Source organism: Mixophyes fleayi, chromosome 5 (genome assembly GCF_038048845.1).
Source record: "Mixophyes fleayi isolate aMixFle1 chromosome 5, aMixFle1.hap1, whole genome shotgun sequence".
NCBI lineage: Eukaryota > Metazoa > Chordata > Amphibia > Anura > Limnodynastidae > Mixophyes > Mixophyes fleayi.
The window spans coordinates 195,484,130-195,509,402 of NC_134406.1; the positions used below are offsets into that span (position 1 = coordinate 195,484,130).

General features: G+C 34.8%; 1 protein-coding gene across 3 annotated transcripts in view; it reads left to right on the forward strand.

Moving 5' to 3' along the window:
- The window catches only part of FBXO15 (F-box protein 15), a 149,397-nt gene extending 127,860 nt beyond the window's left edge, over positions 1-21,537 (forward strand). For 2 of the 3 annotated variants that reach the window (XM_075213235.1, XM_075213236.1), the window contains 3 exons: positions 16,792-16,916; positions 17,181-17,450; positions 20,741-21,537. In XM_075213235.1, the coding sequence (XP_075069336.1) occupies positions 16,792-16,916; positions 17,181-17,450; positions 20,741-20,755 (410 nt within the window). In that variant the 3' untranslated portion in view covers positions 20,756-21,537. Of the gene's footprint in view, positions 1-16,791; positions 16,917-17,180; positions 17,451-20,740 lie in introns of those variants that run through there. The other variant, XM_075213237.1, reaches the window with a different exon arrangement.
- The last annotated feature ends 3,736 nt before the right edge of the window (positions 21,538-25,273 follow it).

Genomic DNA, 25,273 nt, shown 5'->3' on the forward strand with positions numbered 1-25,273 from the left:
GCAAAAATAATTTGCTTCCATTTGCAACTTCTGTAAACAAACACCATGGAAAGTCATCAAATCCTTGTATTGGTTGTAGACAGTTAAGACTGCTCACCAGAGGTTGTGTCCCAAATGGCTATCATTACCAGACAGGGCAGTGCTTTTATAGTTCTAAAAATCTTTGCAATTGCATTCTTTTTCTCATAAATATTTTAGAACATTCAGTCAGCCAGCTTTAAACAAGCATACCTATTATGGGATCTTTGAATTTCAGTCCATATTCCCAGAACATCATTAGTAAGCAAGAGGCAAAGGAGTACATCAGTTGCAGACATAAACTACAAAAATAGTTTTTATTAGCTAGCACCTTGTGACAATGCTGACCTGGAGTATGACCAGCACCTTAGTATCACTCAATTATTTTTATGTCTAAGAAGCTGTTAGCATTTAATAAATGTCATCTCGAGGGTCCCACTGATGAGCTCTGTCTTTTCAGTTAAACCTACTTGTTTATGTGCCAAGGTGCAGCTAATGAACATTTTATAAATGCAACAAATGTCAAAAATACACTTTAGAAAAATATAAAGAACTATATACAGTTTGGTAAAATATAATTGACAACAAACCAGCTGCCTAAAAAATTGTGAGTACAACCTGGGTCTTCATGATATCCAGGTGCTTCAGGTTATTCTAGTATTGTAAACCAATGCGTTTTATTCATCCAGTGTACAGATAATTTGTAAATGGTTCACAGATGGCAAGCTGTACAGTTCAGGGATAAAAAGTATTTATTGCACAATGTTATAATAAAAGTAGTGTCTGAACAGTAAAAGTGGGGTCCCAGGAATGCCATTCACTATGTCTGCTTAGGTGAAAAGCTTTTAAAAGTGCTTTTAAAACAGACCAACTTCCCTCATTCTAGCAGACTGGCTTGTCATTTCAATTCATATACATAAAACATAATTCCATTGAAAATGCAACATGCTATATTTTTTGTGGGGATTTCTTTAACTTGTATTTAAGTGGGAATGCACAATCCAGGTTTCTTACTGTGGTAATGCTTATTGATCCCATTAGTAAAGCTATATAAATAGCTGATGATGATTAGAGGGTTTCTATTATGACATGCAAAAGACTGAGAAGCAGCACAAAGTACTCTTTGGATCTCAATTTCTACCAAAGCGCATGACCTTGTAAAGCAGTATTGGGTGTTATGGGAGGAGCAGAAGTTTGAAATGAATAGTGGGAGGAGTTGTGCACAGTGATGGTATTCATGTCAACGTGCGCAGTAAGCACGTCAGTGTACCTATATGTGTGCACCAATGTAAAAATAAGATCTCATTTTATGGGGTGAGATTATTGAAATGTGGAAAAAGAAGTTGTGAGGGTGTGTTTTTAGGGGCATTACTGGTAGTTTGGTAGGGTGCACACCCATTTCTAGTCAATAAAAGGACTTGATTTTTACACCAGTTCAGAGCTGCTGGTGATGGAGTTATTTTTATGCATTTTGCACCTTCCAGTTGACTTTGGCATAGTAGCGTATTTCTAGATGCACTTTGGTCAATGTAGACTAAAGCTTCACACAAATGTGACACACATAATAAAGACGTGCCCGATGTCCCATCACTCACAATTAATTTAAGTACTAAATGAGGCTTAACTGAACAGTTTGTAGGAGAAAAAAAAAATGAAAGGGGTGCTTCTAAAGTGATCAGATGTTGCATTGCGGTTTAACATTTACACATTTGCAAAGTGTGACACCTTCAGAGTATTCCACCTTCCTGCAAAGCTAGATACACATATAGGTTCCAGATGTGTCTCTAGAGTAGAAGGGAAATAAAGTTTCCACTTTGAACTGTGCTGGGCAGACCATCTAAGTGCATTGTTGCAAATCCAAACATTTTAGTGGTGCGTATTGAATGTTTTTTTTTATGGGTCAATAAACCTCTGATCATTTTCCAACAAGTGTTTGAGTTTGCTGTGTAGTCGGCAATGCTTTTCTTTGCAAATTTAAAGAAAAAACTCACACATTTACCCTTGCAATCATTTCATAATATTCAATATTCCACTCTTCTTGCGGCTGACTGCCAACAGAGCTATGAGTGAATATCAAGCACGAGATTGTATTTCTCTTTTCTAGATTGCTGGTGTCTGCTTTTTGGTTAACCTTGACAGCTGCCCTACAAATCCTCCAATGCTTTCATCCTTGAGATTTACACATTTTCAGACTGCTAATTATGAAACAATATTTGAAATGCATTATATAGGTTGAGATAACACGAATTGGCTTGTTTTTTATTACCATACTTCTATTTGTCATAATTGTTTTTGCATATGCTGTAACAGTACTCTCCCCAGCACCTATTTCCCGGGTGCTCTACCCAGCTATTTTTACTTGCCACTCAGCTTTTGGAGTTCTATTATAATAGAATAAAGCATTGTATCTCCTATTAGAACAGGCACTATGTGAGAATTACAACCAGCAGTGTATGTTAGACCACTGGCCAGCAGTCTGACCAGTCCTGACAGTTGTGGGCAATAACCTCCAAAAAGTTTCAATATTTTTGCAAAGTAGTATAACTGCTTTCACCCAGCTACTTCTTTATGCTCCCCCGGCTGGCAAAATTTTCTGGATAGAACTCTGCTGTAAGATGTTGTTTGTTCATCGTGACCATTTTAATGTAATACAATCTATTGTCAAATTTTTAGTTTTTACAATTACTTCATCTTTTATATTGTTTTTATAATTTTTTGCAAATATGTGTAAAGTTTAGAATGCTGTTCATATTTTATGTTTCTGGATACATTTGGGATCCTCCCTGTCGCCAATCACACACACTGTCAGAGGGAGATAATGTATCAGTTGAAACTTTACGTGGAAGCCAACTTTGGTTTTTAACTTATTATGAAACTAGTATTGTCATAATTTTTTTAATCTGTGAACTACACAGCATACTTAATCATGTTTTTTTTTCTTAAGCTCTGAACGATGTGTTTCTCTACACCTTTCCATTCTCATTTTAAATGGTTTCTAAAGAATTAACTTGTTATGAGTTGTAAGCAATGAATTTAAACGCTCCTGCCACACTATCTGTAGGTTGGAAACAGGTGTTATTTTGGATCCAGAATTGGCTTCTTTTTAATACATTGTGTGCGAGATGTGATTTACTGCACAATATGAGTGACATTCTGTTAAAGTGAATCAGACAAATTTGGTGTGAAGAACTGGTGATCAAATGCTAGACCTCAGATTGCTTTTTGTTGTTTCTTAATTAATGAAAAGTGACTTGTGGACTTAGTGATTGTCACTTATTGTATTACTGTAATATTTTGTCTGCTTTTTTTTAACAAAAATGGCAGAATTAAAAAAAAACTAAAAACAAAGAAATTAATGTAATATTTATATTATAATATATTTTTAATATATTGTAATATTTATATTATAATATATTTTTAATATATTTTAAGAAAATTTGAGCTGAACTGTTTAATTTTTACATTTATATCATACAAACTCTTTTTACTTAGAGTTACCAGTAAGCACACCTAGAAGGTGCTATACTTGTTGCTGGGGAACCGGAAAGTGGAGATCTAATATGCAGACAGATTTTGAAAAGAGGGAAACACATCCTCTCCCACCTCTAATTTGCAGTACTAAAATAAAGTTAACATAAATGTAGAGGAGCGCTGGTTATAGTGAAATATCAGTAATTATTATATTTATTAAGAATAAAACAATTTATAAATAAATATATTTATTTATAAATTGTTTTATTCTTAATAAATATAAGAATTTATAATATTTCACTATAACCAGTGCTCCTCTACATTTTAACAACATATGCAGATAATATAATAAAATGTATAGTCCATGATTATGGCAAAATTGAAAGACAGTTGATGATAAATCCCAACTCCTCAGCATCAATACTTTGCCGGTTAAAATTGATTAATAACCCTTATATATACAAATGGCTACAGAAGTTCCATACATAATTTCTAAAAATTCTGTAACGATTGCTGTTCAAAGAATCAGGACAACAAAGTCCCCTAGTATATAGTGTGGTTAGAATACATTGTCTAAAAACAATTCCACATAAGGCAATCCAATAATATTCCAGATGTCCATAGGACTGTTCAATCAATATTTAGAAAAATGTGCACAGCTGTTATTTAGGATACAGGAAAATATCTCAAGGAAATGTTTGCTCCAAGTTTTTTTAGGGATAAGCAAGATAATAAAATATTAAGAAAGATAATATAGTTAGGAATCCTAAATGATGGCTCAATATACGCCCTAACGGTTTTTATAAATGTGGAAAACCGCGTTGTCTTACTTGTGTTTTCGTTGAACACAGAGCAAATGAATTTACATTATTCGTAACCGGTGAAAAGTTCTGTATAACAAGCATTATAGACTGCAGGTCTAGATATGTAGTTTAATTAATTGCGACTGTGGTGTTCAATATATAGGGCGGACAACTAGATCATTGTATTTAAGTTTCTTAGAACATTGTAGAAATATTTTGAAACAAGTCAAAATCCACAGTCTGCCCTGTGGAATTGGTTCGTTAAGAGACATAAGAGTCAGGGCTGTAGAACAGGTCCGAGTGACCAATAGAGGGGGGATCACTTTAATCTCCTATGTAAACGGGAGATTTGAGTTTAATGTATGACAGTTTAATTTAGAATAATATTGTTTTATATAGGTTCATGTACCAGTTAGGAGTATAGGTTACTGACTAATTAGTCAGTTTATGAAATCTCTTGGTCCAAGTCTTTATAAATATGCTCAATGCTGATAGTTATTTGATCAGTTTGCCACACATTAATTTTCTGAATCAATTGTATATTTCTTTTATGCATCTATGTGTTTATTAATGTTTATGTATTATACATTGTATTTCTTAAAATGTTTTTTTTACAAATGGGCTAATGCCAGCTACGATACTCTGAATGTTTGATTGGTTATTTAAATCGTGTGACTTTCTACCCGGTTTTCTAAAAGTGAGATTGCAGATGCAGTCATGTGATGACAACAAAAGGTCCAGTTAAGGATATGCCGGAGAAATTAAGATGTCATGTGACAAGAGCCGTATCACATGTTTTTTGTTTATGTTTGGATTAGTCACATCCATATAGAAGAATCTTATTATATTTGCATTTGATATGTAAAGTAGACAAGTACCTGTGTATTCGAACCACCGTATGAAGAGTTACAAATGGTGGCCATAGATGATGATATAGAATGAGAAGGTTTTATAAAGTTTAAGGTAAATTGGAGATGAATGGCTTATACAACATACTGAATGGTATTTAAGGGCTTCTGTATTGTCTCTGTATTTACCTCTGATGAAACCGCCCCCTTTAGAGGCGGAGAAACGCGTCGGGTGATATTAGTGGCAAACTGACTGAAATACCCAGCTCCTCTATACTAACAGCAAAGTGGATTTTTTGGCCTTTCCAATACCTTTTTGGACTGCTTAAAGTTTGGAGTGCTGTATTCAAATCAAGGCATGACATTGATTACATCTGTTTCAAGTGGAATTTTTCTTGGCTTCGAATGGTTGCCTAATTGATGGACTATGTCATATTGTTTCAATTAATGGGATTCCTGTATCCTAAATAATAGCTATGGACATTTTTCTAAACATTGAGAGAACAGTCTCATTGACATTCGGAATATTATACGATTGCCTTATGTGGAATTGTTTTTGGACAATGTATTCTATCCACACTACTAGGGGACTTTATTGTCCTCATTATTTGAATAGCAATCGTTACAGAATTTTTAGAACTTATGTATGGAACTTCTGTAGCCATTTGTATTTGCATATATAACTGTTATTGACCAACTATAATCGGCAAGGTATTGATGCTGAGGAGTCAGGATTTATCAACAACTGTCTTTCAATTTTGCCATAATGAAGGAATATACACTTTATTCTAATATCTGTATATGTATATATATATATATATATATATATATATATATATATATATATATATATGCATGTGTGTGTGTATATATATATATATATATATATATATATATATATATATATATATATATAAGCCTAGCGTCGTGTGTTAGTGTGTGTGGAAAAAACTATTTTCTCAGAAAGGGCTCATCCAATTGACCTGAAATTTGGTATACTGACATTATTTGACAAAAAAATTATAATAGTGAAGTCAGTTAACTTCCATCATCCCCCCTTTCCCCCCGTGGGAGTGGTAGTAAAGGCTAGATTTACCAGTTGAGGGCTCAAACTCTTGACCGTGTGGGTATTTATTTACCAGAGCCTGTGTTTGGTCATGGACAATTGTATGTCGTATTTTCACGAGTACGGAGAAGCAGTGATGTGAAAGTGCAGGTTATGAATACTGCCCTTCAAGGAAGACTGATTGAGCACAGCGATAAGGTGTTTAGCAGAAACGTTGTGTATCTAGAGGTTTTAGAACAGTAAGACGATGGAGATTAAGGATGTGGCGATGAAGATGAAAGATGAGGTGATGGAGAAGAATGATGAGGTGGTGACATGTGGACAAAACCACAATAAAAAAAGGGCGCTTCTGTCGGGAAGTAATGCTCTTCCCCTGAGGAGGCCTGGCCTAGCCCCAAATGCATGACAAGAACCTTTTTAACACCTTAAGTAGCTTGATTTGACTAGAATGCATGAGTATCATGCACAGGTTAACTTATGTGTGTGTGTGTATATATATATATATATATATATATATATATATTTATAAATATTTTTATAAATTGTCTTATTCTTAAGAAATATGAGAATTAATAATATTTCACTATAACCAGCGCTTCTCTACATTTTTGTTAATTTTTGTACATATGTGTCAGAAACAGTATCTGCTGTATGTTGTAGCAGCGTTTGGTGAATTGTTTTATGATATTTTACCTGTTTGCGCCCAATTCTCTTTTTTTTGTGTTTTTTGGCTAAAATATAGCTGTCCACCATTTTTGTGCTACATGTAAAAAAGGGCATCACAACATTTTTGCAAATTTAGGTGGACATCATCTTAACTCTAAATACTATACCATACATTTTCAAAAATTCACCCCATCCCAGGTACATTACATAGATGGGTAAATAGACTTTCCTGTTGGCAGCTGTGTATTCCACAGCATACTAGTCATTAGATCCTCATCATATAATGTTCTTTGTTTTTTAATACAGTGTAGAAGCAGTATCTACAGTAGAAAGAGACATTGCCATGATATCACCCAGCAACTAAAGCTGGGATTATAGTAATGGTGCAAATCCATACAGATCACCCATTTATAGTTTTCAAAAACATAACTTTCTTGCATTGAGTTCAGCTATTAACATGTTGTTTTTTTGTTTCGTTTCATTTGAAAACTACTTGATCTTTTTAAAGAAAATGGTCAGTTTCCTGTAGCAATCATTTCTATAAATGTTATATAAAACAAACGATTTGATTCTGGCTCCTCATTACGTGCAGCCCATTTTTCCGAGGATAACATCCACCTTAATCCTAAACCAAAAATTACAACATATGCTGGAAATAAATTTGGTGCTGGTGATCTAATATCAATCATTTTGCTATATCCTACTAGGACAAATTCTTAGAAGACTTAACGCAATCCTTATAATTTTTCCATATAGAGGATTGCAAAAATGTACTCAAAACACCACTATGCTAAACTAAATTTTAAAGGTACTTGTAAAAGGCCTCTTTAAAATTGCACTTACACAAACATAGATCTTTATAAACATGTAAATTTATTTACTTTCCTTCTGCTTTAATCTCAGGTTTGTCATAAAACATCAAACACATTTATTTATTTGTAAAATCATGTTCCACAAATCAATGTGGTTGCCATCATAAAGAAGGAAAATATATAGTGTAATATGTAACAACAAATAACCAGTGTAAAGCACACTCTTCTTGAAAAATCAGTGCATTCCTGATGATATTTCCAAATAGAGTGTGTTAGAGCTATATTCCAAATACCTCCAGAACACTGGTGTGTTAAACAACCTTTTCAAACCGCTTAAAAAATGCCATAGAATTAATGTTATAGTTATGTTCACCCTTACAATGTAGAGATGGTGATTGGAGGTCCTATACTTTTTTATATTTCAGATATGTTCTCCTCATCTTTCTTTTAATTTCTTTTATAGTTCTTTCTATATATTTCTTTGTACAGGAGCATTCTATTAAATATACAAAATTCTTAGCATTACATGTCATAAATTAATAAATTTGATAGCTCTTTCCTGTAGTGGAAGATTTCATTTCAACAACTTTGTTATTTTTAGTAATATATGTTTTACACATAATGCAATCCCCACATCTATAGAAAAAACCTTTTGTATTAATTTTTCATACCAACTGTAGCATTAGATAAACTGCTCTTTATTTACAGGGATTTTTTTTAGATTGGATCTCTACTATATACAGATTTTGGTTACTTAGATATGATGTTTTGGATCTTTGTTTAATAATGGCAAAAGGCATCGGATATTTTTCTCTACTACTTTGTGTTGAGAATGATATTTAGAAATAAAGGGAATACCCATATCGCTTTCATTAAACTTTTTATTCTTTGATAGTAGTAGATCTTTTGTCTATATTTCCAACTTGTTCTACAGTGATTTTGTTTACATTGTATGTTTTCTTTATAAATTGATATTTCATGATGGTTGCTTGTTATTTATAAACATTCATGTCTAATTTTAAGGAACTGACTTTTTGGCATACAATTCAGCCATGTTTGATTGTGGTTATTTTCCATCAACATATATGAATTGGAGTTTGTTGTCTTAATATAATTACAGTTCAACAATTTTCCATCTTCCACATATATAAGGACCTCTTAACAATGAACTTTTTCCTTACTAATATTGAAAGTAAATTTAATAATAAACTGATTCATATTTATTCAAAAAGTTCTATCTTCATCACTACTCCCAGATGAACATGATGTCATCTATGTAGCGATGCAACGATATGATGTTTGTCCCATTCGCCACATCATTCCATATGGGGATTTCCTCCCACCACGCCATGAAAATATTGGTGTAACTTGAAGAGATCCTGGTACCCATTACTGTCCTTTGTTTTATTCTTTAAAATAAGGTCAATACTTTAAGTGATACATTTCTTTAAGTTCTTTTGTTTGCACGTTTACCCCCAAAAAATGTAGCAGTGTCTACTCCCTTGTCATGATTTATTATAGTATATAGCAAGCTTATGGCTGGCATCACCAAAACATAATTTTCTTTTCACTTTATTTTATTCAATTTATTTAAGGTGTCCATGCTTTCTTTCAGATATGAGTTTATGTTTTTCATTAATGGCTGAAGTTCAAAATCTATAAAATGTCACTGATTCAATTCCATCAACAATTGGTCTACCTGAGGGGGCTTTTGGATCTTTATGTAATTTTGAAAGTGTATAAAGTACTGGTATTGATGGATTTGTTAATTTTATATAATCCTTCTCTTTAGAAGTCATTTTTTCATTCTCTATATCGCTCTTATAATGCATCTAATGCTTGGAAAATCCGTAAAGTAGGATTGTTTTTTAATATCATGTAGGTATCTGAACGATTAAGTTGTCTTATCACTTCTTGGTTGTAATTGTCCCTATTCTGTATAACAATGCCTCCCTCTTTACCAGCTGGCTTAGCAATAATTTTATCATTGGAATGTAATGTTCTTAAAGCTGTTTTTCTCCTTTTTTCAGATTATACTTTTTATAGGGAAATTTAAATTTTCTTAAGTCATCCCTTGCTAATTTTCCAATGGTTTTCTACTATTGGACATCTACAATGAAAAGAAAATAAAGTGTAATTATTCTTAAAACTATTCCCTATGGTATTCACTTGTGTATGATCATTTTTTTCTCTATAAAACTTCTTTAGTGCAATTTTTCTAACAGCCTACATTAAGGGACAACTAAGATAGAAATGAGACATAGCATCTTCTGACATTCATGCATGATATAGGTAAGATATAGATATCCTGCCAACAAGTTTGAAGTGGGGATGCCAGAATGGGAAAAACCACAGCCTAAATGGGAGACAAGTTAGTGAATGTAGGTGTCAAGTCCAAACATTCTTACTATCTCTGGAAAGGATTTAACAGATACATAAAATAAATTGTCACACCAGTATTATTGGTTAAGTGACTGTATCTCAGTATAATTAATTATTCAAAAACAAGAAATCTGAAGAATATTTGACAATTTATTTAAGGTAGCACACTTACATTCTCTGTAAATCTCTAACTTTGGAGATTATAAATCCTATTATTTATTTTTATTTTCTAATAAATAACTTTTATTGTTTGCAGTTAAAATAGTATGTTTAAAACCAACAAAATATTAACCAAAGTGAAAAAAAGTGATGATAGTGAATGCATGTGATAGTTAAAATGCTGAGGATACCTTAAATCCTTTTTGTCAGTATTTATATGTAGCCCACTCTAATTGGCAGCAATCAGGTATCCATTCAACCTGTGTTTATTGTATGGTCTCTAATGCTGTCAGCTATTTTGCAACACTGAGCCAATATTATTCTCAGACTTTCAAAATGGTTATAATAGTAGGTACATTTGTTGCCATCAAGAAAGATTTCTCTTGAATTCTGAGCAAGGTATTAAATGCAATTGCTATCCTTTGTCAGCTATTTGGGGTATTAACTGAAGTGAGGATATGTTAGCCTGAGGTTTGAATACAAATGTTGCTCTGTATGCACTAGTATCTTTAATGTGTGAATCATCTATCCATCCATTCATTCATTCACACTGAGATATGAAGGTTAATTGCTAAATTACCTTAGATAGCTAGGCTATATCTTGTGGCTGATTTCAGCTCTCCACATTACATTTAAGAATCTGTTAGATTTTAATATGTTTAGTTGGACTAAATATATTGTATTAAGTTAGGAGTAGGTAAGCTCAGCAACGCCAGTATGCATTTTACTGAGTAGCTTTCTCAAGGCTAAACTGGTTGGAGCTGGATTTGTAAATCAGTTATTACCAATCAGTGTTCAGTATTTTAATCATTATCTATTGGTTGATACCAACTGAGTTATCAACCCCTAATTGTCTAGGTAGTTTTACTTTACAATTATTCTTAAGTTATGTATCCTAGATCATGTTACCCTTCCTACAGTGAATTATGACAATTATTTTAAATTTATATCATTGTTGTGATATATTAATTTGAGAATTATTTTTTGGTCTATTGTGATATAGATTTGGATTAAGAATTGCAAGTTAGATGTTATAACTAGTTTAGTTTACTCAGATCTTGAATTTTCCAATTTTCCATTAGGTAATAATTGCTGGCATTATTATTAACTTCAGCACAAATCTAAAGGATCACATAATTTGTTTGTACTTTAAATCATATATTATCTTTAATGTTTGAGTGTTGGTGCTTGATTCCAATTATTTATTTTTGTGTGAGGAGGTGCTCTTTCAACTTATCGAACACATGGTTAACAAAAAGACTGGGATTGAATAGAAAGACGCTCCAGTCCATTAATCTTTTTTTATTTCTAATCACAATTAAGTTATTTTATTAATAATAATTTTAAAAGTGTTTGTTTTATTAAAGCATACAAACTTCTTAACCAGGTCACAAAAAAGTGAATATATTTGAAATATAAATGTAGATAAGGGTTAAATATAGAAAAGTGTGTTAATACAAATTCTTTATTTCAGACCCTAGAGCTGGTTATGAGATTTCTGAAATTGTGTATATTCCTTGTACTATTTGTATGTTGCTCAAATGACTTTAATTTTTTTTTGTTTTGAAATGTTCACCTTGTAGTTAATTATTTTTATGTCAATTAAAACACCATACTAATCAGAACATTTTCTATATTCATGTTTTATTTTTCTTCAATATTTTTTCCATCCTGCTTATTTGGGTTTTTAGAATAAGTAACTGTGCACAATTGCTGGCACCAAGAATGGTGCTAGCAATTGTGCCATCATCTCTATTATACATCTCATGGTATTTGGGTGTATTTCAATTTTTTGTTGTTATTATATGGGTATACAATCACTTGCTAGGACTGTATGGGTGTCTATAGCAGGGGGCCTAGAATCTTCCCATAGTATTGCCAAGATATTTTTTTTTTAGAAAAGGAGACCTGATACCATTGGTATTCAGTCCACCATCTTACCTCAAAGTAGACTAGGTAAGGGAGAAGGGTCCAGTCATGCGGAATGTGAAGCTGGAGGTGACAGTATTTCAGCCACTTCTACTGTCACAAGCAAGTTGGCACATCAGATTGGAACACAACCTGAATTCCCTGTTTTCTTGGTTGTGGTCACATCTCTGATCGTAGCAGCCACTGATTTTCTTATGTCTCTGACCTTTGAAGTTCACTTATCACATTTTAAAGAAATACGCAGTAAATTATAAATAATTATAAATATTTCCACTATAGTATGATTGATCTTGGCATATACAAAGTCAGAAAAAGCAGAAGTTAGTATAATACATTTACACAAATATGATTAACATGCATGGAGTTTTAAAACAATCGTGTTTAAATTTGTTTCTTTTTTAGTTTAGTACCACTATACATATGGCATATAAACCTTGGGCGTGGTAGGGTTTATTAGCACTTTAAATGACGACATAGTTTATAACTACAAAACAATACCGATTACCATTACACCGACAAGCTGAAAATATGTACATACCATATAACAGACAGGCACTGAATCTGACAGCTTGAATCGCCACCAAATGTAAAATGCGACTGAAATAAATATGTATAGTAATAAATGACGTCACTTGGAATGGACACAGTAAAAACGGCGCTTTTAAAGTGGTAATGGCTGGTCCCACTGCTTGGATTACATTATACAGCCGGTGGGGCCAGCCATTGCCGCTTTACAAGCGCCGTTTTTACTGTGTCCATTCCAAGTGACGTCATTTATCACTATACATATTTATTTCAGTCGCATTTTACATTTGGTGGCGATTCAAGCTGTCGGATTCAGTGCCTGTCTGTCTGTTATAATGGTAAGTATATATTTTCATCTTGTCGGTGTAATCGGTATTGTTTTGTAGTTAGAAAATGTCTGCATTTAAAGTGCCGTTTTAATGAGTACCACCGATAAATCTTAAGAGTATGCTGCTCCAATTTTCTGTGATTTTCTTCATAACCTAGTTCTTTTTCTATCAGATTTGTACGCATAAATTATTTTTAAATAAAGCATTCTATTTGTAACTACTTGCTGTCACAAGCATTGTTGTGTTTTTTGGCTTCTTTTTCTATTTTTTTAATTGATCTACAATTGTACTTATTCACAATGGAGTTAAGTGGTATATGAAGCAAGACAAGATCTTGTATAAATTACATTGTACAGGGAATATTATTTTGAACCTGATATTAATTAACAGTTATTAGCAGATGGTCAGGGCATTGCTGCAGCTTTAGTAGTTTTGGCTGGGGGCCATGAAGTAAGTCAAAAGGACATAATTAAATATATATACATTCTGAATATTTCTTTACAGATATAGTTTTCACTAAATATATTTAAAAATATTCTTTTATCAATGCAACATTTACAATGTTGTCCAAATATATTTTTCTGAGTTATGTTCCTTTCAATGCAGGTTGTATATACTACATAGAGTATATTGTGGCACTCTATTTGTCATACATGCCAACTCTCCCGGAAAGCTGGCATTTCTCCCGCATCCCAATCTCACGAGAATCGCGTCATTTGACGCGATTCTCAGTAAATCACAACATTTTTAGTCTATTTTAGTATTGCCCCTTTCATTAATTTCAAACTTAACATTTTTTTTCCTTTTAAAACACTACTAATATGAGCATAATTTCTGACTATATTTATTATATGTGTCAGCTTTGCTTGTTTGAAGGTTTAAATTAAATGAGTATTTGTGTGCATATAAATCTGCTTACCTGGATACAAAAGGCATCACATTAAAATAATCTTATAAGTACCAACGCTTCTAGAGCACCCATGAAAAACAAAAAATCTATTTGCAGGGGACATAGATTACCCTTCAACCAGATTATACTACTGTAAATGTGGCCTCTCCACATCTCAAATATTATTTAAGTTTGTTTTATTTTTGGATGCAATATGAGGTGCATGAATGCAACCAGCCTGCATTTAGCAAGGAACACCCTCTGCCCAGCTCTTTGCATTAGAAGATGCAAGCATATCCGTGCCACAGAGGCACAGCCCTCACGATACACAGATACATGTGCTCTCTCTGTATAAAGGTTCATTTGAGCAAAAACAGACATGATGTCACAAAACGGCATATAAGGTGTGGGGTATGCATTTTTCACAGATACAACTGACCCTTATTCTCTTACACAGAAAATCAAGGCTCTACTGTTCAGTTATCACTGATGTGATTATTATTTGTATTTAAAGAGATGTGTAGTTTATAGCTCCATACATACATAGTAGAACTACTAAAGTTTGTGACCTATAGTGTACAAACCGGTTTCTTATAAAGTTGAACAGAAAATCTGTAGGGGGTAAATGTATCAACTGCCGATTTTTTTCAACTACACTATTTGGCGAGTTTGCACTGAAAATTAAAGCGGCAATGGCTTTAAAGGCAAAACAATGCCTTTAAAGCCATTGCTGCTTTAAATTTTCAGTGCAAACTCGCAAAATAGTGTGCAGTTGAAAAAGCGGCAATTGATACATTTACCCCTTGGACTTTTTATAAGCAATAACACATTTAACACACATGGAGTTCACATTGCAGCTGATTTTTCAGCTCTTGCAAGACTCATTACTGCTCACTACCTAGCAGCTGATAAGGCAACACTCTCCTCAACTGATTTCTACCCAGCAATTGATTGGCCAGAACTTGCATACATCCATTCATTGCCATTATTGCCTCGCTGGTGTTAGGTTTACCTATGCTAGTTCCTGTACCTTTGTTCTATATAGATTAATATATCTTCTGCTTCTGGATTCAGTGTGTTTGACCTTGGCTACAATTACTTGACCTTGCTGTTGGATATCTGCCTTTCTCCAAGTTCTCTGCCTGTTTATTCACCTTGTGTCCTGCCCTCTGTCCTGGCCTGCCTGTTGACTGTTCTCTGTTGTGTTCTGTCTGTCTTGTTTTGTCTACATGTGGCTCCATAGCTGCAAGTTTCCCTGAATCTGCCTCACTTATGGCTGTTAACAACTATACATTACTGGAATCAAGTCAAGGCAGCATCCGAGTACCAGTGAACAGTGTAGTTCCGGGAAAGGCGGCTGCTAGTGGTGAAAAAAATCCTACACCATAGATTGTGTATAGGAATGATCAGTTGCTGATTTTGGGGTCCCTCCTACCAGTGAGGATTTTCTAATTTGCTCATAAGTCATGGTTGTCATTGGGAAGGAATGAATAAATTAAAAAAAAAAAGGTTATTAGCAATGAAAACTTACAAAATGTTTTTAAAATAGTTTTACAACTTTCTTTTATATTTTTAAACTTCACTGGAATTATTTTGTAAAGTTCAAATGTCAGCCGTGCTGGCTATTCTCTTTAGTAGTCTCCATTGAAATGTGAACATACAAATTCTACTAACACACAAGGCCGTCAACAAAATTGCACCAACATACGTTTCCTCACTTGTCTCAAAATATCTCCCAACTCGACACCTCCGTTCTGCGCAAAATCTACGTCTCTCTTCCACTCTCATCACATCCTCTCGTTCTCGGTTACAGGACATTTTCCGGGCTGCACCCACTTTGTGGAATTCCCTCCTCCGCACAGTAAGACTTTCCTCTAGTCTTCAAACCTTCAAGCGTTCTCTGAAAACCCACCTCTTCAGACAAGCTTATGATATTCCTCAACCACCATCTTAATCTCCCTAGAATACCCTATTACCACCCTCTACACAGCTAAAACAAGACAACAACCCTCTGACCAACATTGCCACACACACAGCTCACTCAATACTTTTACCTTTGCATTCTAGCTGGTCAATTGTGCAATATGATGTAGCACATGCCCTTGTGTTTCAAACTCCCATTGTCCTATAGATTGTAAGCTTGCGAGCAGGGTTCTCTTACCTCTCTGTCTGTATGTATTACCTAGTATTGTCTTATTAATGTTTGTTCCCAATTGTAAAGACCTACGAAATTTGCTGGCGCTATATAAATAAATGTTGATGATGAAGTGTTGCAAGCCTAGAAGTGTCACCCTGTGACCAATAGAAACAACCTCCACAGTGACAGCGTCAATAAACATTAAATAAAAGGTCAGGGGGAATAAAGGAAAAAATATTAAAATGTATAATTGTTCCATACTCTAGAAATTAATTTGCGCACTTAGTCAAGTGTACACAGAAAGAAAAAGAAAAAAGATGCTTTCCCGACAATCAGATCTTTTTGACAAAAACATATTTATATACTGTATATCTATCTATCTCTGAAGTCTTCACCTTCAGCTGCATGCCCACTAGCATCAGAAATGCATTTTTTTTTTAATAAATGTAAAAGCATATTAACTGCATATTCGTCTAGGTATGCATTTTAGAGATTAATGTAAAGTTTTCAACTTTGTTGACACACATCAAATGCACTGAAGTGAAGCAAGAAGCATTCAGAAAAACATTAAAAATGCAGAAATGTTTTCTCATTTGGTAAAAATATTTTTATTTTCACATGCATTTACATTAATGTTGCATTAAAAACAAATGTTAGAAGCATAATGCTAACTCCAGTGGGTAAGTAGCCTTACTTAAATGTAGGTCTTTTATTAAAAGGAACAAAAGTAACATTACATTTTTATCATATTTTACAGAGTATATCAAATATGGTTATCTACGAATGACAGCCATAGGTATTAAAAATAACAAAGAACACGCTCCTATTGTTGGTAAAGTTGACTTTTTGTGGGAGACGCTGGCATTTAGTGGCAGTATACAGGTAAATTTTAATTTCTAACAATATTGTGTTGTACAAATCACTGCATATAAAACTAGACAAGCTAACCAAATGATTTCTCAAGTAATTATTATTTTTTATTTATTCATTTTTTTTATTGTGTTAGAAGATCTTAACACAAATACTTTTAAAAAAAAAAAAAATACTGTTTATTTTTTTCTTGAAAACAATTTTGACTAATTTTCCAATATTGAACATGATTACTGTTCTACATGTTGAATGATGGAGGATGCTCTAATTTTACAGAACTGCTTTATGATGGATGTTACCCTTTTGGATGAAACTGAAACGCCTTTCTGGTGTTTCAGTTCTCCAGTTCAGCTGTGTCCAAACAAATGCTCCGAAACACTCTATGACTTCATGGGACAGAGCTTTTATCTGAACTACAGAGACTCTGTGGGAAAGGTTCATGCCGAGCTTATTTGGATGAAGGAAACAGAGGAGCATTATTTAATCAACTTGATCTTGTATTTAAGTACAGAGAAAGTTAACAGCTATTTTGGAACAAATTACACAGTAAGTAAGAACATTCTTATCTCTGTTTGCCGTTAAATTATCCTTTTGAAATATTCCAATATCTTGGCTCATTTTATATTAAAAAATCAATGGGCACAAGACATTCCCAATGGGGATTTTAATACTAAAAGCACCAGATATGAAAAACTAATGCATTTTTTTGGAAAGAAAGATGTGAAACAATTGATGTAAAAAAAAATGGTGCCCAAAGTGTTTTTTTCAATATTTCCCCTCAGGTAGGAGAGTATTAAAAATAGGAAATGTCCAATAATTTGTTGTGTTTTTTTTTTTAAATTCTATATCCAACAATTAAGATGATGGGCACAATTTTTGATGTATCTTTAAATATTGAAAAGGGAACTTTTAAACTCAACAGGGCCAATTCAATTCAGCCGCATTATTCAAGGAATAACGCGGCCTGCGCACTATTACCGTTAGTACGGTAAAAGTTTGCAGTATTATCGTTCAGTAATTTTAACGCTGATTTTTGCTTGCACCTCTCGGGCCACGAGTAAAAATCTGTGTTAAAATTACCGTAATAAAGGTAATACTACCAACGCTGCATTAATCCTAGACTAATGTGGCCAGATTGAATTTGCCCCAACAAGTTCTACGTGATAATAAGGGTTAACATTTTTGGTACAGCGGAAATAAAAACGCTAATGGTGGCTGCTTGCCACATTTTGTTGTAGTAACTACAGAATGAAGGATAATTTTGAGAACTATCTTTTTAAACTTGATAGACACATGTCTGTTTCCTCTCCAGATCACAAGTAGATAGGTTAAAAACAACTTTAATATATGCATATTTTCTTGTGCCAGAATGCAAATATACGTAAATGCAAATGTACAATGAATCTCTAGGTTACAAAATAATGGTATTATCAGAAAGTTTGTCTATACATACAAATCAATTGTCATTCATAATCTCTTGTAGATTCAAAAACATAATGGTAAAACATACTAGCTTTTCCAAAGAGTGATGTTTGCATGTTTGGTGAAGATTCCTCTTACTCTTAACTACATTGATGATTTCAATGAGTATTTTGTCTGAATTTGGCTGATAGCAAACAGCCTCCCTCTGTGATATCTCGGCCACCTTCCTTGTTTAAAGTCACGTAGGTACATCAGAAAGCCATGGATTATAACACTTAGATTGGAGAAGCCAAGTGTGATGTCACTGGAAAACTGATTAGAGTCTCCGTTCATAATCCAACTCTGCCAAAATACACTGTGAATGCAGCAATTATCATTGAAACAAGAAAGAGGGACACTAATTATACTTTTATTTAGTGTATGCTGGTAGATACACATTAAATTATTTTATTTTGGTTTTCATAAATCCACACCAATAGCTATAAGTAGAATGTGAAAAATGGTGTCGTGGCCCAACCAGTGCTGGGGCTCAAAAACAGGAAGGGCACATCAGATAATATGTGTCACTTATGATATTGCAAAGATGCGAGTCTGCAGCTCGAATTCTTTTTTGGGACATATTTACATGAATTCACCTATTTATATGGAGAAACATATATATATTTGCAGGCCAAACTGGTGGTGGTTGTAGGGGTGCGAAATTTTATTTTTTCCATAAGACAAGGATCGGGGCGGATCAGAGCAGTCCTTGTTAGATAAATGCCTATATGTGCCAAGTTATGTACCACCATGCAAATACAGGATTTTGGAGTCTGATTACATAATTGACCTTTTAAAGTTGGGGGGATGATTTTTTTTTATTTTTTTTCATCAAAGGCACTTTTACATGCCCTCAAACCTTGGTCTATACTTTAATAGTTTGCCTCTTGTAGATATTTACCGCTTTCCCCATGAGCATTTCAAGCTAGACACACAAATATGCAAAAATGTGAGCAGTGTTATTTATGGGTAGGGTGATGGCAACTTAAAAAAAAAACAAAACAAACAACAGAATGTACACATGCTTTTTTTATGTGCAAGGCAGACAATTGGGTTCATTTGTAAATGATATTTAATATCTTCTTAGACAGGGGACCTGAGATGAAAGTGCAAGTTTATAGAAAATAAAACATAAAATTGAAATGTTCACATGTGAACTATGGAGGTAGAATCCATCCTTTTATCATTTCACTTCAGTGCTTTTAAGAAGTGTTACCTCGATCATCCAACAACTTTGGGATAGCAAAGCAAGATAAAGCATCCATTTCAGCTACTGTCACATCAGTGGTATAGCCCCTGCATATGAATAAACCATTCTACACAGTTCGCAAAATAAGTATGCCTTGTGGTCAGCCACTCTGTTGCAGAAAGAACTCCTTCCTAACGGGATGTAGTCATATTTCCAAAAGTAAAGCACTGTCGGCACCAAGCTCCTGACTGTAGAAGCTTCTATTGCATTATGAAAAAATGACAGCCGCTTGGACTTTTTATATCTTGAGACTTTCCCACACTGTCAGAACTGAAGCCTCCGGTTACAAATAGACCTATCAGCTGTCATTTTTTCATAATGTGACAGGAACTCCTGCAGTCAGGAGCCAGTGTATGTCATTTGTAATGTTTTTTTATTTTGTCAAGCATGTGGATTATTTGGGTTGTTCAAGCTGGAAGAAAAGATAGTTTGTTTGTTTTTTTTGCAACCAGGGATTCATTTTATTAGTTTTTTATGAACAACCACAGACCTTTGGAATTCATTTTATTAGGTATTTTTTTAAAGCTGGGAAGATTGGAATCATTCCAGATGAAGAAGCTGGTGGTTGTTGAGTATTATTGGGTTAACTACAAGCACCAGCATGCCCAAACTGTTAATGGCAGCCTGGGCTTGCTGGGACTTGAAGTGCACCAACATAAAATTGTATGTTGTACTATAAATATGTATATCATTACCCAACACCCACTGCCCAGGGGAGTGTGGGAAGAGCTCTAGTGCTTTCAGTATGGGTCTAGGTCACCTTAGGAAGCGGCCCACATTTGTTTTTGCAGAGCCCATCTCCCAGATGGGGTCTGCAGATTCACAGATTCACAGTTGCCATGAACCCAACCCCTTTCTATCATAGTAGACTGCTTTTGTTGAAAGAATATAATCAACCTATTTTGTTAAATATAAACAGTCCAGTTGTTTTCTATGTCTATTATTCAGTGAAGTAATACACAGCCTTTGCTTAATGTCTGTTAGTGGCTTGACCAGCTGTTAAATATTTGTAGAATTATACATTTCTTAGAATTTACTGTTTTAGATGAAGATAAAATGTATTCACTGTTGAAATGATGGTGCTACATTGCTCAAAAATGTTAATCACGTCTTTTCCATGTTCTAGGGTTCACTTAATTGAACATATTGTTCTTTCAAGATTTCACCTGTATCGGAATGCTGTAAGATGAAAACTAGGAGTTTTACGAACTCTGTTTGAGTGTATAGGATTCCAAGTTATTTATATTTTTGGACATTTAATTTTATTTAAAAAAAAAACAACAAAAAACGATAGACTGTATCCTTGTCTGTCATGTAAGCAACTATGTCATACAACACTACTATACAGTCTATGATGCAAACAAGATACTTCTTAAAAACCCCTGCTGAACAGCAGGTATCACAACCTTGATGATAACTGAGTGGAAATCGGGTTGATTCCTTCAGTAGGGAACTAAATGGTATTTCCTCCTATATATATTAAACCGTCAATACCACACATTTTGGTCTAGAATACTATAGGATGTGATTTGTTTTTAATGGTACTGCAGTAAAAGACTAGTTATCTCTCAAAAGTAGGGGAGATGGATTTTTTTAATGTATCCTTTAAGCTATTTAAAACACAAATACAAATTGTATTTATTTTGCTGTTTAAGTAGAATGGATGTATTTTTTGGAAATCATGGGATGATCCCTGTGATTTGTAAGATAGCTAAAGTGTACAAGTGTTTCATTTGTCTTAACTTGGGTCAAGTTTTCAGTTTTGTTATCTTTATTTACTATTTGCTTTTGTATTTCTTTTTATAATTTACTTCTTAACTATATTTCTGTATAACCTCATTTACATGACTTGTTTCTTGGTTGCTAAGCATTAAATAGTAGTTATGTGTGTGTTCAATAAAAAAAAAATGCATTGGCGAAGTAGCTATTGTTTAAGTACCATTATTGATTATCAACTTAAAGCTGCACTACCACCTTTGAAAAAAGCACCCCTGGTGCCTAGATGGATCCCCAGTGACTGTTGCATGTGCCAAGTAATCAGTTAGTAGAGGAGTGTGACTCTGAGAACAAATCACAAGCTAAAACAGTTTAGTAATTAATGGGTATGTATGAGTGGTGCAAGGCATACCATTAGCTAATACATCCTAGACTTGCAGTTGTATGTCTGTTATTAAATTGTGCATCTACATTAGTGCAAAAATACTGTAGTCTCCTTCATTATCCACTTTTGAGCAGAACAGTGGTAACATATTTTTTTTTTTTTTAAAACCAGACTCTACTCTATGTAGTAAAGTTGGATTTGTCCTTAATTACTTTATCTGGAAAAATGTTCAGAAATGGCTCCTTGCTCCACAATACATGTAGTCTCCTATTTACTTTGCAGAATTAATTGTTCCCAGGACTAGCACTTAAGAGTAAGGAATTTCTTGTAAAGGCTAAATATAACTTGATGCTAATGAGTCCAGTATGAGATTAAGATCCCACGGTGCTAAGAATGGTCTTGATCCCAAATTCTCTTAACTGCTTAAAAGGAGCGTGTTAGTAGACTTTTAATTGCCACTCTTGTATCCAAATTTTTGAGCCATATTTAGGCCTTCTTGCAGAAAATTCAGTACTTGTTGAATACTTACTGCAAGGTCTAATTTTTTGCACTAGCACATTCTGTAATAAATCACTGAATAATTTGTTTCCTAGCTTGCATAAAAGCTTCAATTACTTGACTAAAAACTACTTTACTCCTGAGCAGTGGCCACTCAATTTCCATCCCCCTCATGGGGAATATACTCTGGTTCGGGTGTAGAACTGGTACAGGAGATCCAGGCCATGTTGGGTCTAGAAGCACCAACCTGGCCATGCTACCATGGTTGCCGAAACCACAGTAGGCGAATTGTTGTCAACTGCACTGCTTCCTTCCTGATCTTTCTTAAGGTTCATGGGATGAGATGGAATGGAGTGGATACATATCCCAGCTAAAATAAATTCTGAGCCTTGTCAAGGCATCTATCCGCTTTGGTCTGGGATCTTTGTGGCTGGCAATATACCGACCCAGCTTGGTATTCTGTCCAATTGCAATTAAATCTATATGTGGGAAGCCAAAATCAGTAGTTCAAGGAAACCAGGGCTTATCGCCTGGAAAAAGAGTATACCAGTCAGTATACAGTCAGTTCATCCAAGCGGCTCTTTAATTCCTTTTGAGGGAAGGAAGGAAACAATGAAATCCATAATGTCTATGGACTGACTCAACAACTGGATAGCAGAATTTTGAGGTAACTGGGGACTTGGAACAGGAACACTGGGTCCAAGACATTTTAAGCACAATTACAAATAGAATTTCAGAGTGCCCAAGAAAAATATCTTTGCACAGTGCTGGGTTCAGTGATTTTACAAACACTTTAGGAGAAACAGGTAATTTTTCCGGTAGTTACAAATCAAAATGAAACAGGCTTTTACTCCAATTTCTATCTGGTAGATAAGCAGTCAGGAGACATTCAAACTGTTCTAGATATGAGAAGACCCAATCAGTTTGTAAAAACAAAACATTTTGCATGGAGTCTGTGAACTCCTCTCAGAGGAGCAGAAGAAGGAGATTTCCTGACATCAGTACATCTACAGAATGCTTATCTTCCCATTCCGAAAGCACCTCAATATCAGCACTTTTTCCCATTCTTCAGTTTGGGACACCAAGTCCAGTTTATGTGTCTATGATTTGGCCTTTCAACATCTCCCAGAACATTCAGCAAGGTACTGGTGGTCTTGATGGCTACTCTCAGAAAACGGAATTGCAGATAAACAAAGGATGTCAGAAAAACAGATCATCTTTGTATTTCCTGAAGATGGAAGGCAAGGTCGAGCTCCTTCCAAAAACATGCTTGTGAGAAGGATTACAGAAGTTGTATCAAAGGGTTATAAGAGGAAAGGACATAAAGTGTCATAAATATTGAGGGCACTATCCACAAGAGAAGTGGCGACTTTTAGGGCTCACAGGGTGCAGGTTTCAGCAGAAGATCTTTGCAAAGCAGCACGATGATTGTCACTTTATATATTCTCCAATTACTATTTTCTGAATGTCATGACTTCTGAGGATACTTAGTTTGGAAGTAAAAAGCTTCAAGCAGTTGCTCAAAAATCTCTTTTAGGTGCATGATTTATTGAAGTGTTTGTATTGTTCTTTTTTTTGATCCTCCCTGCTCTTTGGGTACATCCAATTAATGTGTACTGCCATGTAATCTGAAAAGGAAACAAGCAAATTATGTTTATCTGATAATACCATTTCTGAACTTCATGGCAGCCCCTATATTTCCCTCCAATGTTTCTTTGGATATATTTTTCAGAGATAGCTTGGGAAGTCACTCAAAGACTAAGCAAATAAAAGAGGAGTTTACTTTGTAATATGGTGCTTCCTCAGTAACATACGTAGATTTAGAAAAAAGGAGCTCCTATTGTTGTGGGACACTAATCTTCAAAGGCATGATAACATTTGCTAATAGGTCCTTCTGTCCAATAAAATGTCCTCCCTGGACAAAAATGTAGTGTAAATAAAATGTAACTTTTACTACATTCTTTTTCCAATTATTGTATATTTTATCTGGGATATCCAGACTTCATTCCCACCAGCACAGTAATCTAGTACCAACACATTTCACTCTGCAACTTATTTCCTGTGTCTATTCAGCTGATGGAGGATTAACCTATTCATGTGGGCTGCCATGAGGTTCTTCAATAAAGTGAAATATCAGGTAAACATAATTTTCTTATTTTTGAACGGCTACTGCCATTTACCCGTGTCCCAGACAACCAGCTTACCATTTCAATATGCCTGAAATCTACCTGTTTGAACTTTACTATTCTTCAGCATTTACCTACCTGGAGCCTACCCCATTCTGTAAGTTTGGTTCACCTGCCATTGGATCCCTTTCTTAAAGTTGCTGCTCAGTGCTTGTCAGCAAGATCGTGACACATATTAGATTTCAGAAGTATTCAGTGTTCAAATTCATATCTGTGAGTAGAGTTAAATAATATATTTCAGTAAATCTGTTAACTATCCAAAATTAAGTCTGCTATATCCATAAGAAATAGCTTTTTTTCAGATATCAATCTAGGGTAGTTCAGAAAAAGCAATGTTGCCATTCCAGCCTTCAGGGCCCTCTCTGTACTCTAAGAACAGAGCTGGAGCCTCTTCTGAGCATGCGCAGGTCCGGTGTGTGTGCCGTGAAGCCCCAATCTGGGGCTTGTCTGGTGCCTACTCAGAAGAGTCCCGCTCTGTTCTTCTAAGCATGATTGTGTCTGAGAGTAGAACGGGACCCTTTGGAGAGTGACCTGGAATTGCCAGATCCCCCTCCCTTCCAGGCCCTGTAGTGTCTGCACCCTTTGCAGTGGTCCTAGACAGGGCCGGACTGGCCATCTGGCACTTCTGGCAAATGCCAGAAGGGCCGATGGCCAGATGGGCCGTTTGCTAGCTGGCCGGCCCCATTGCTCAGCGCACAGACTGTCATGCCGGAATTCGGCATGACAGTCTGTGCGCTGAGCAATGGGGCCAGCACTACACTTACTGATTGCCGCGCGTCCCCTCCTCCCCTCCGATGAAATGAATGGATCTGCCGAAGACTGTCACATGGGACGTGCACCATGTGATAAGTGCCGTCCCATGTGATAGAAGACA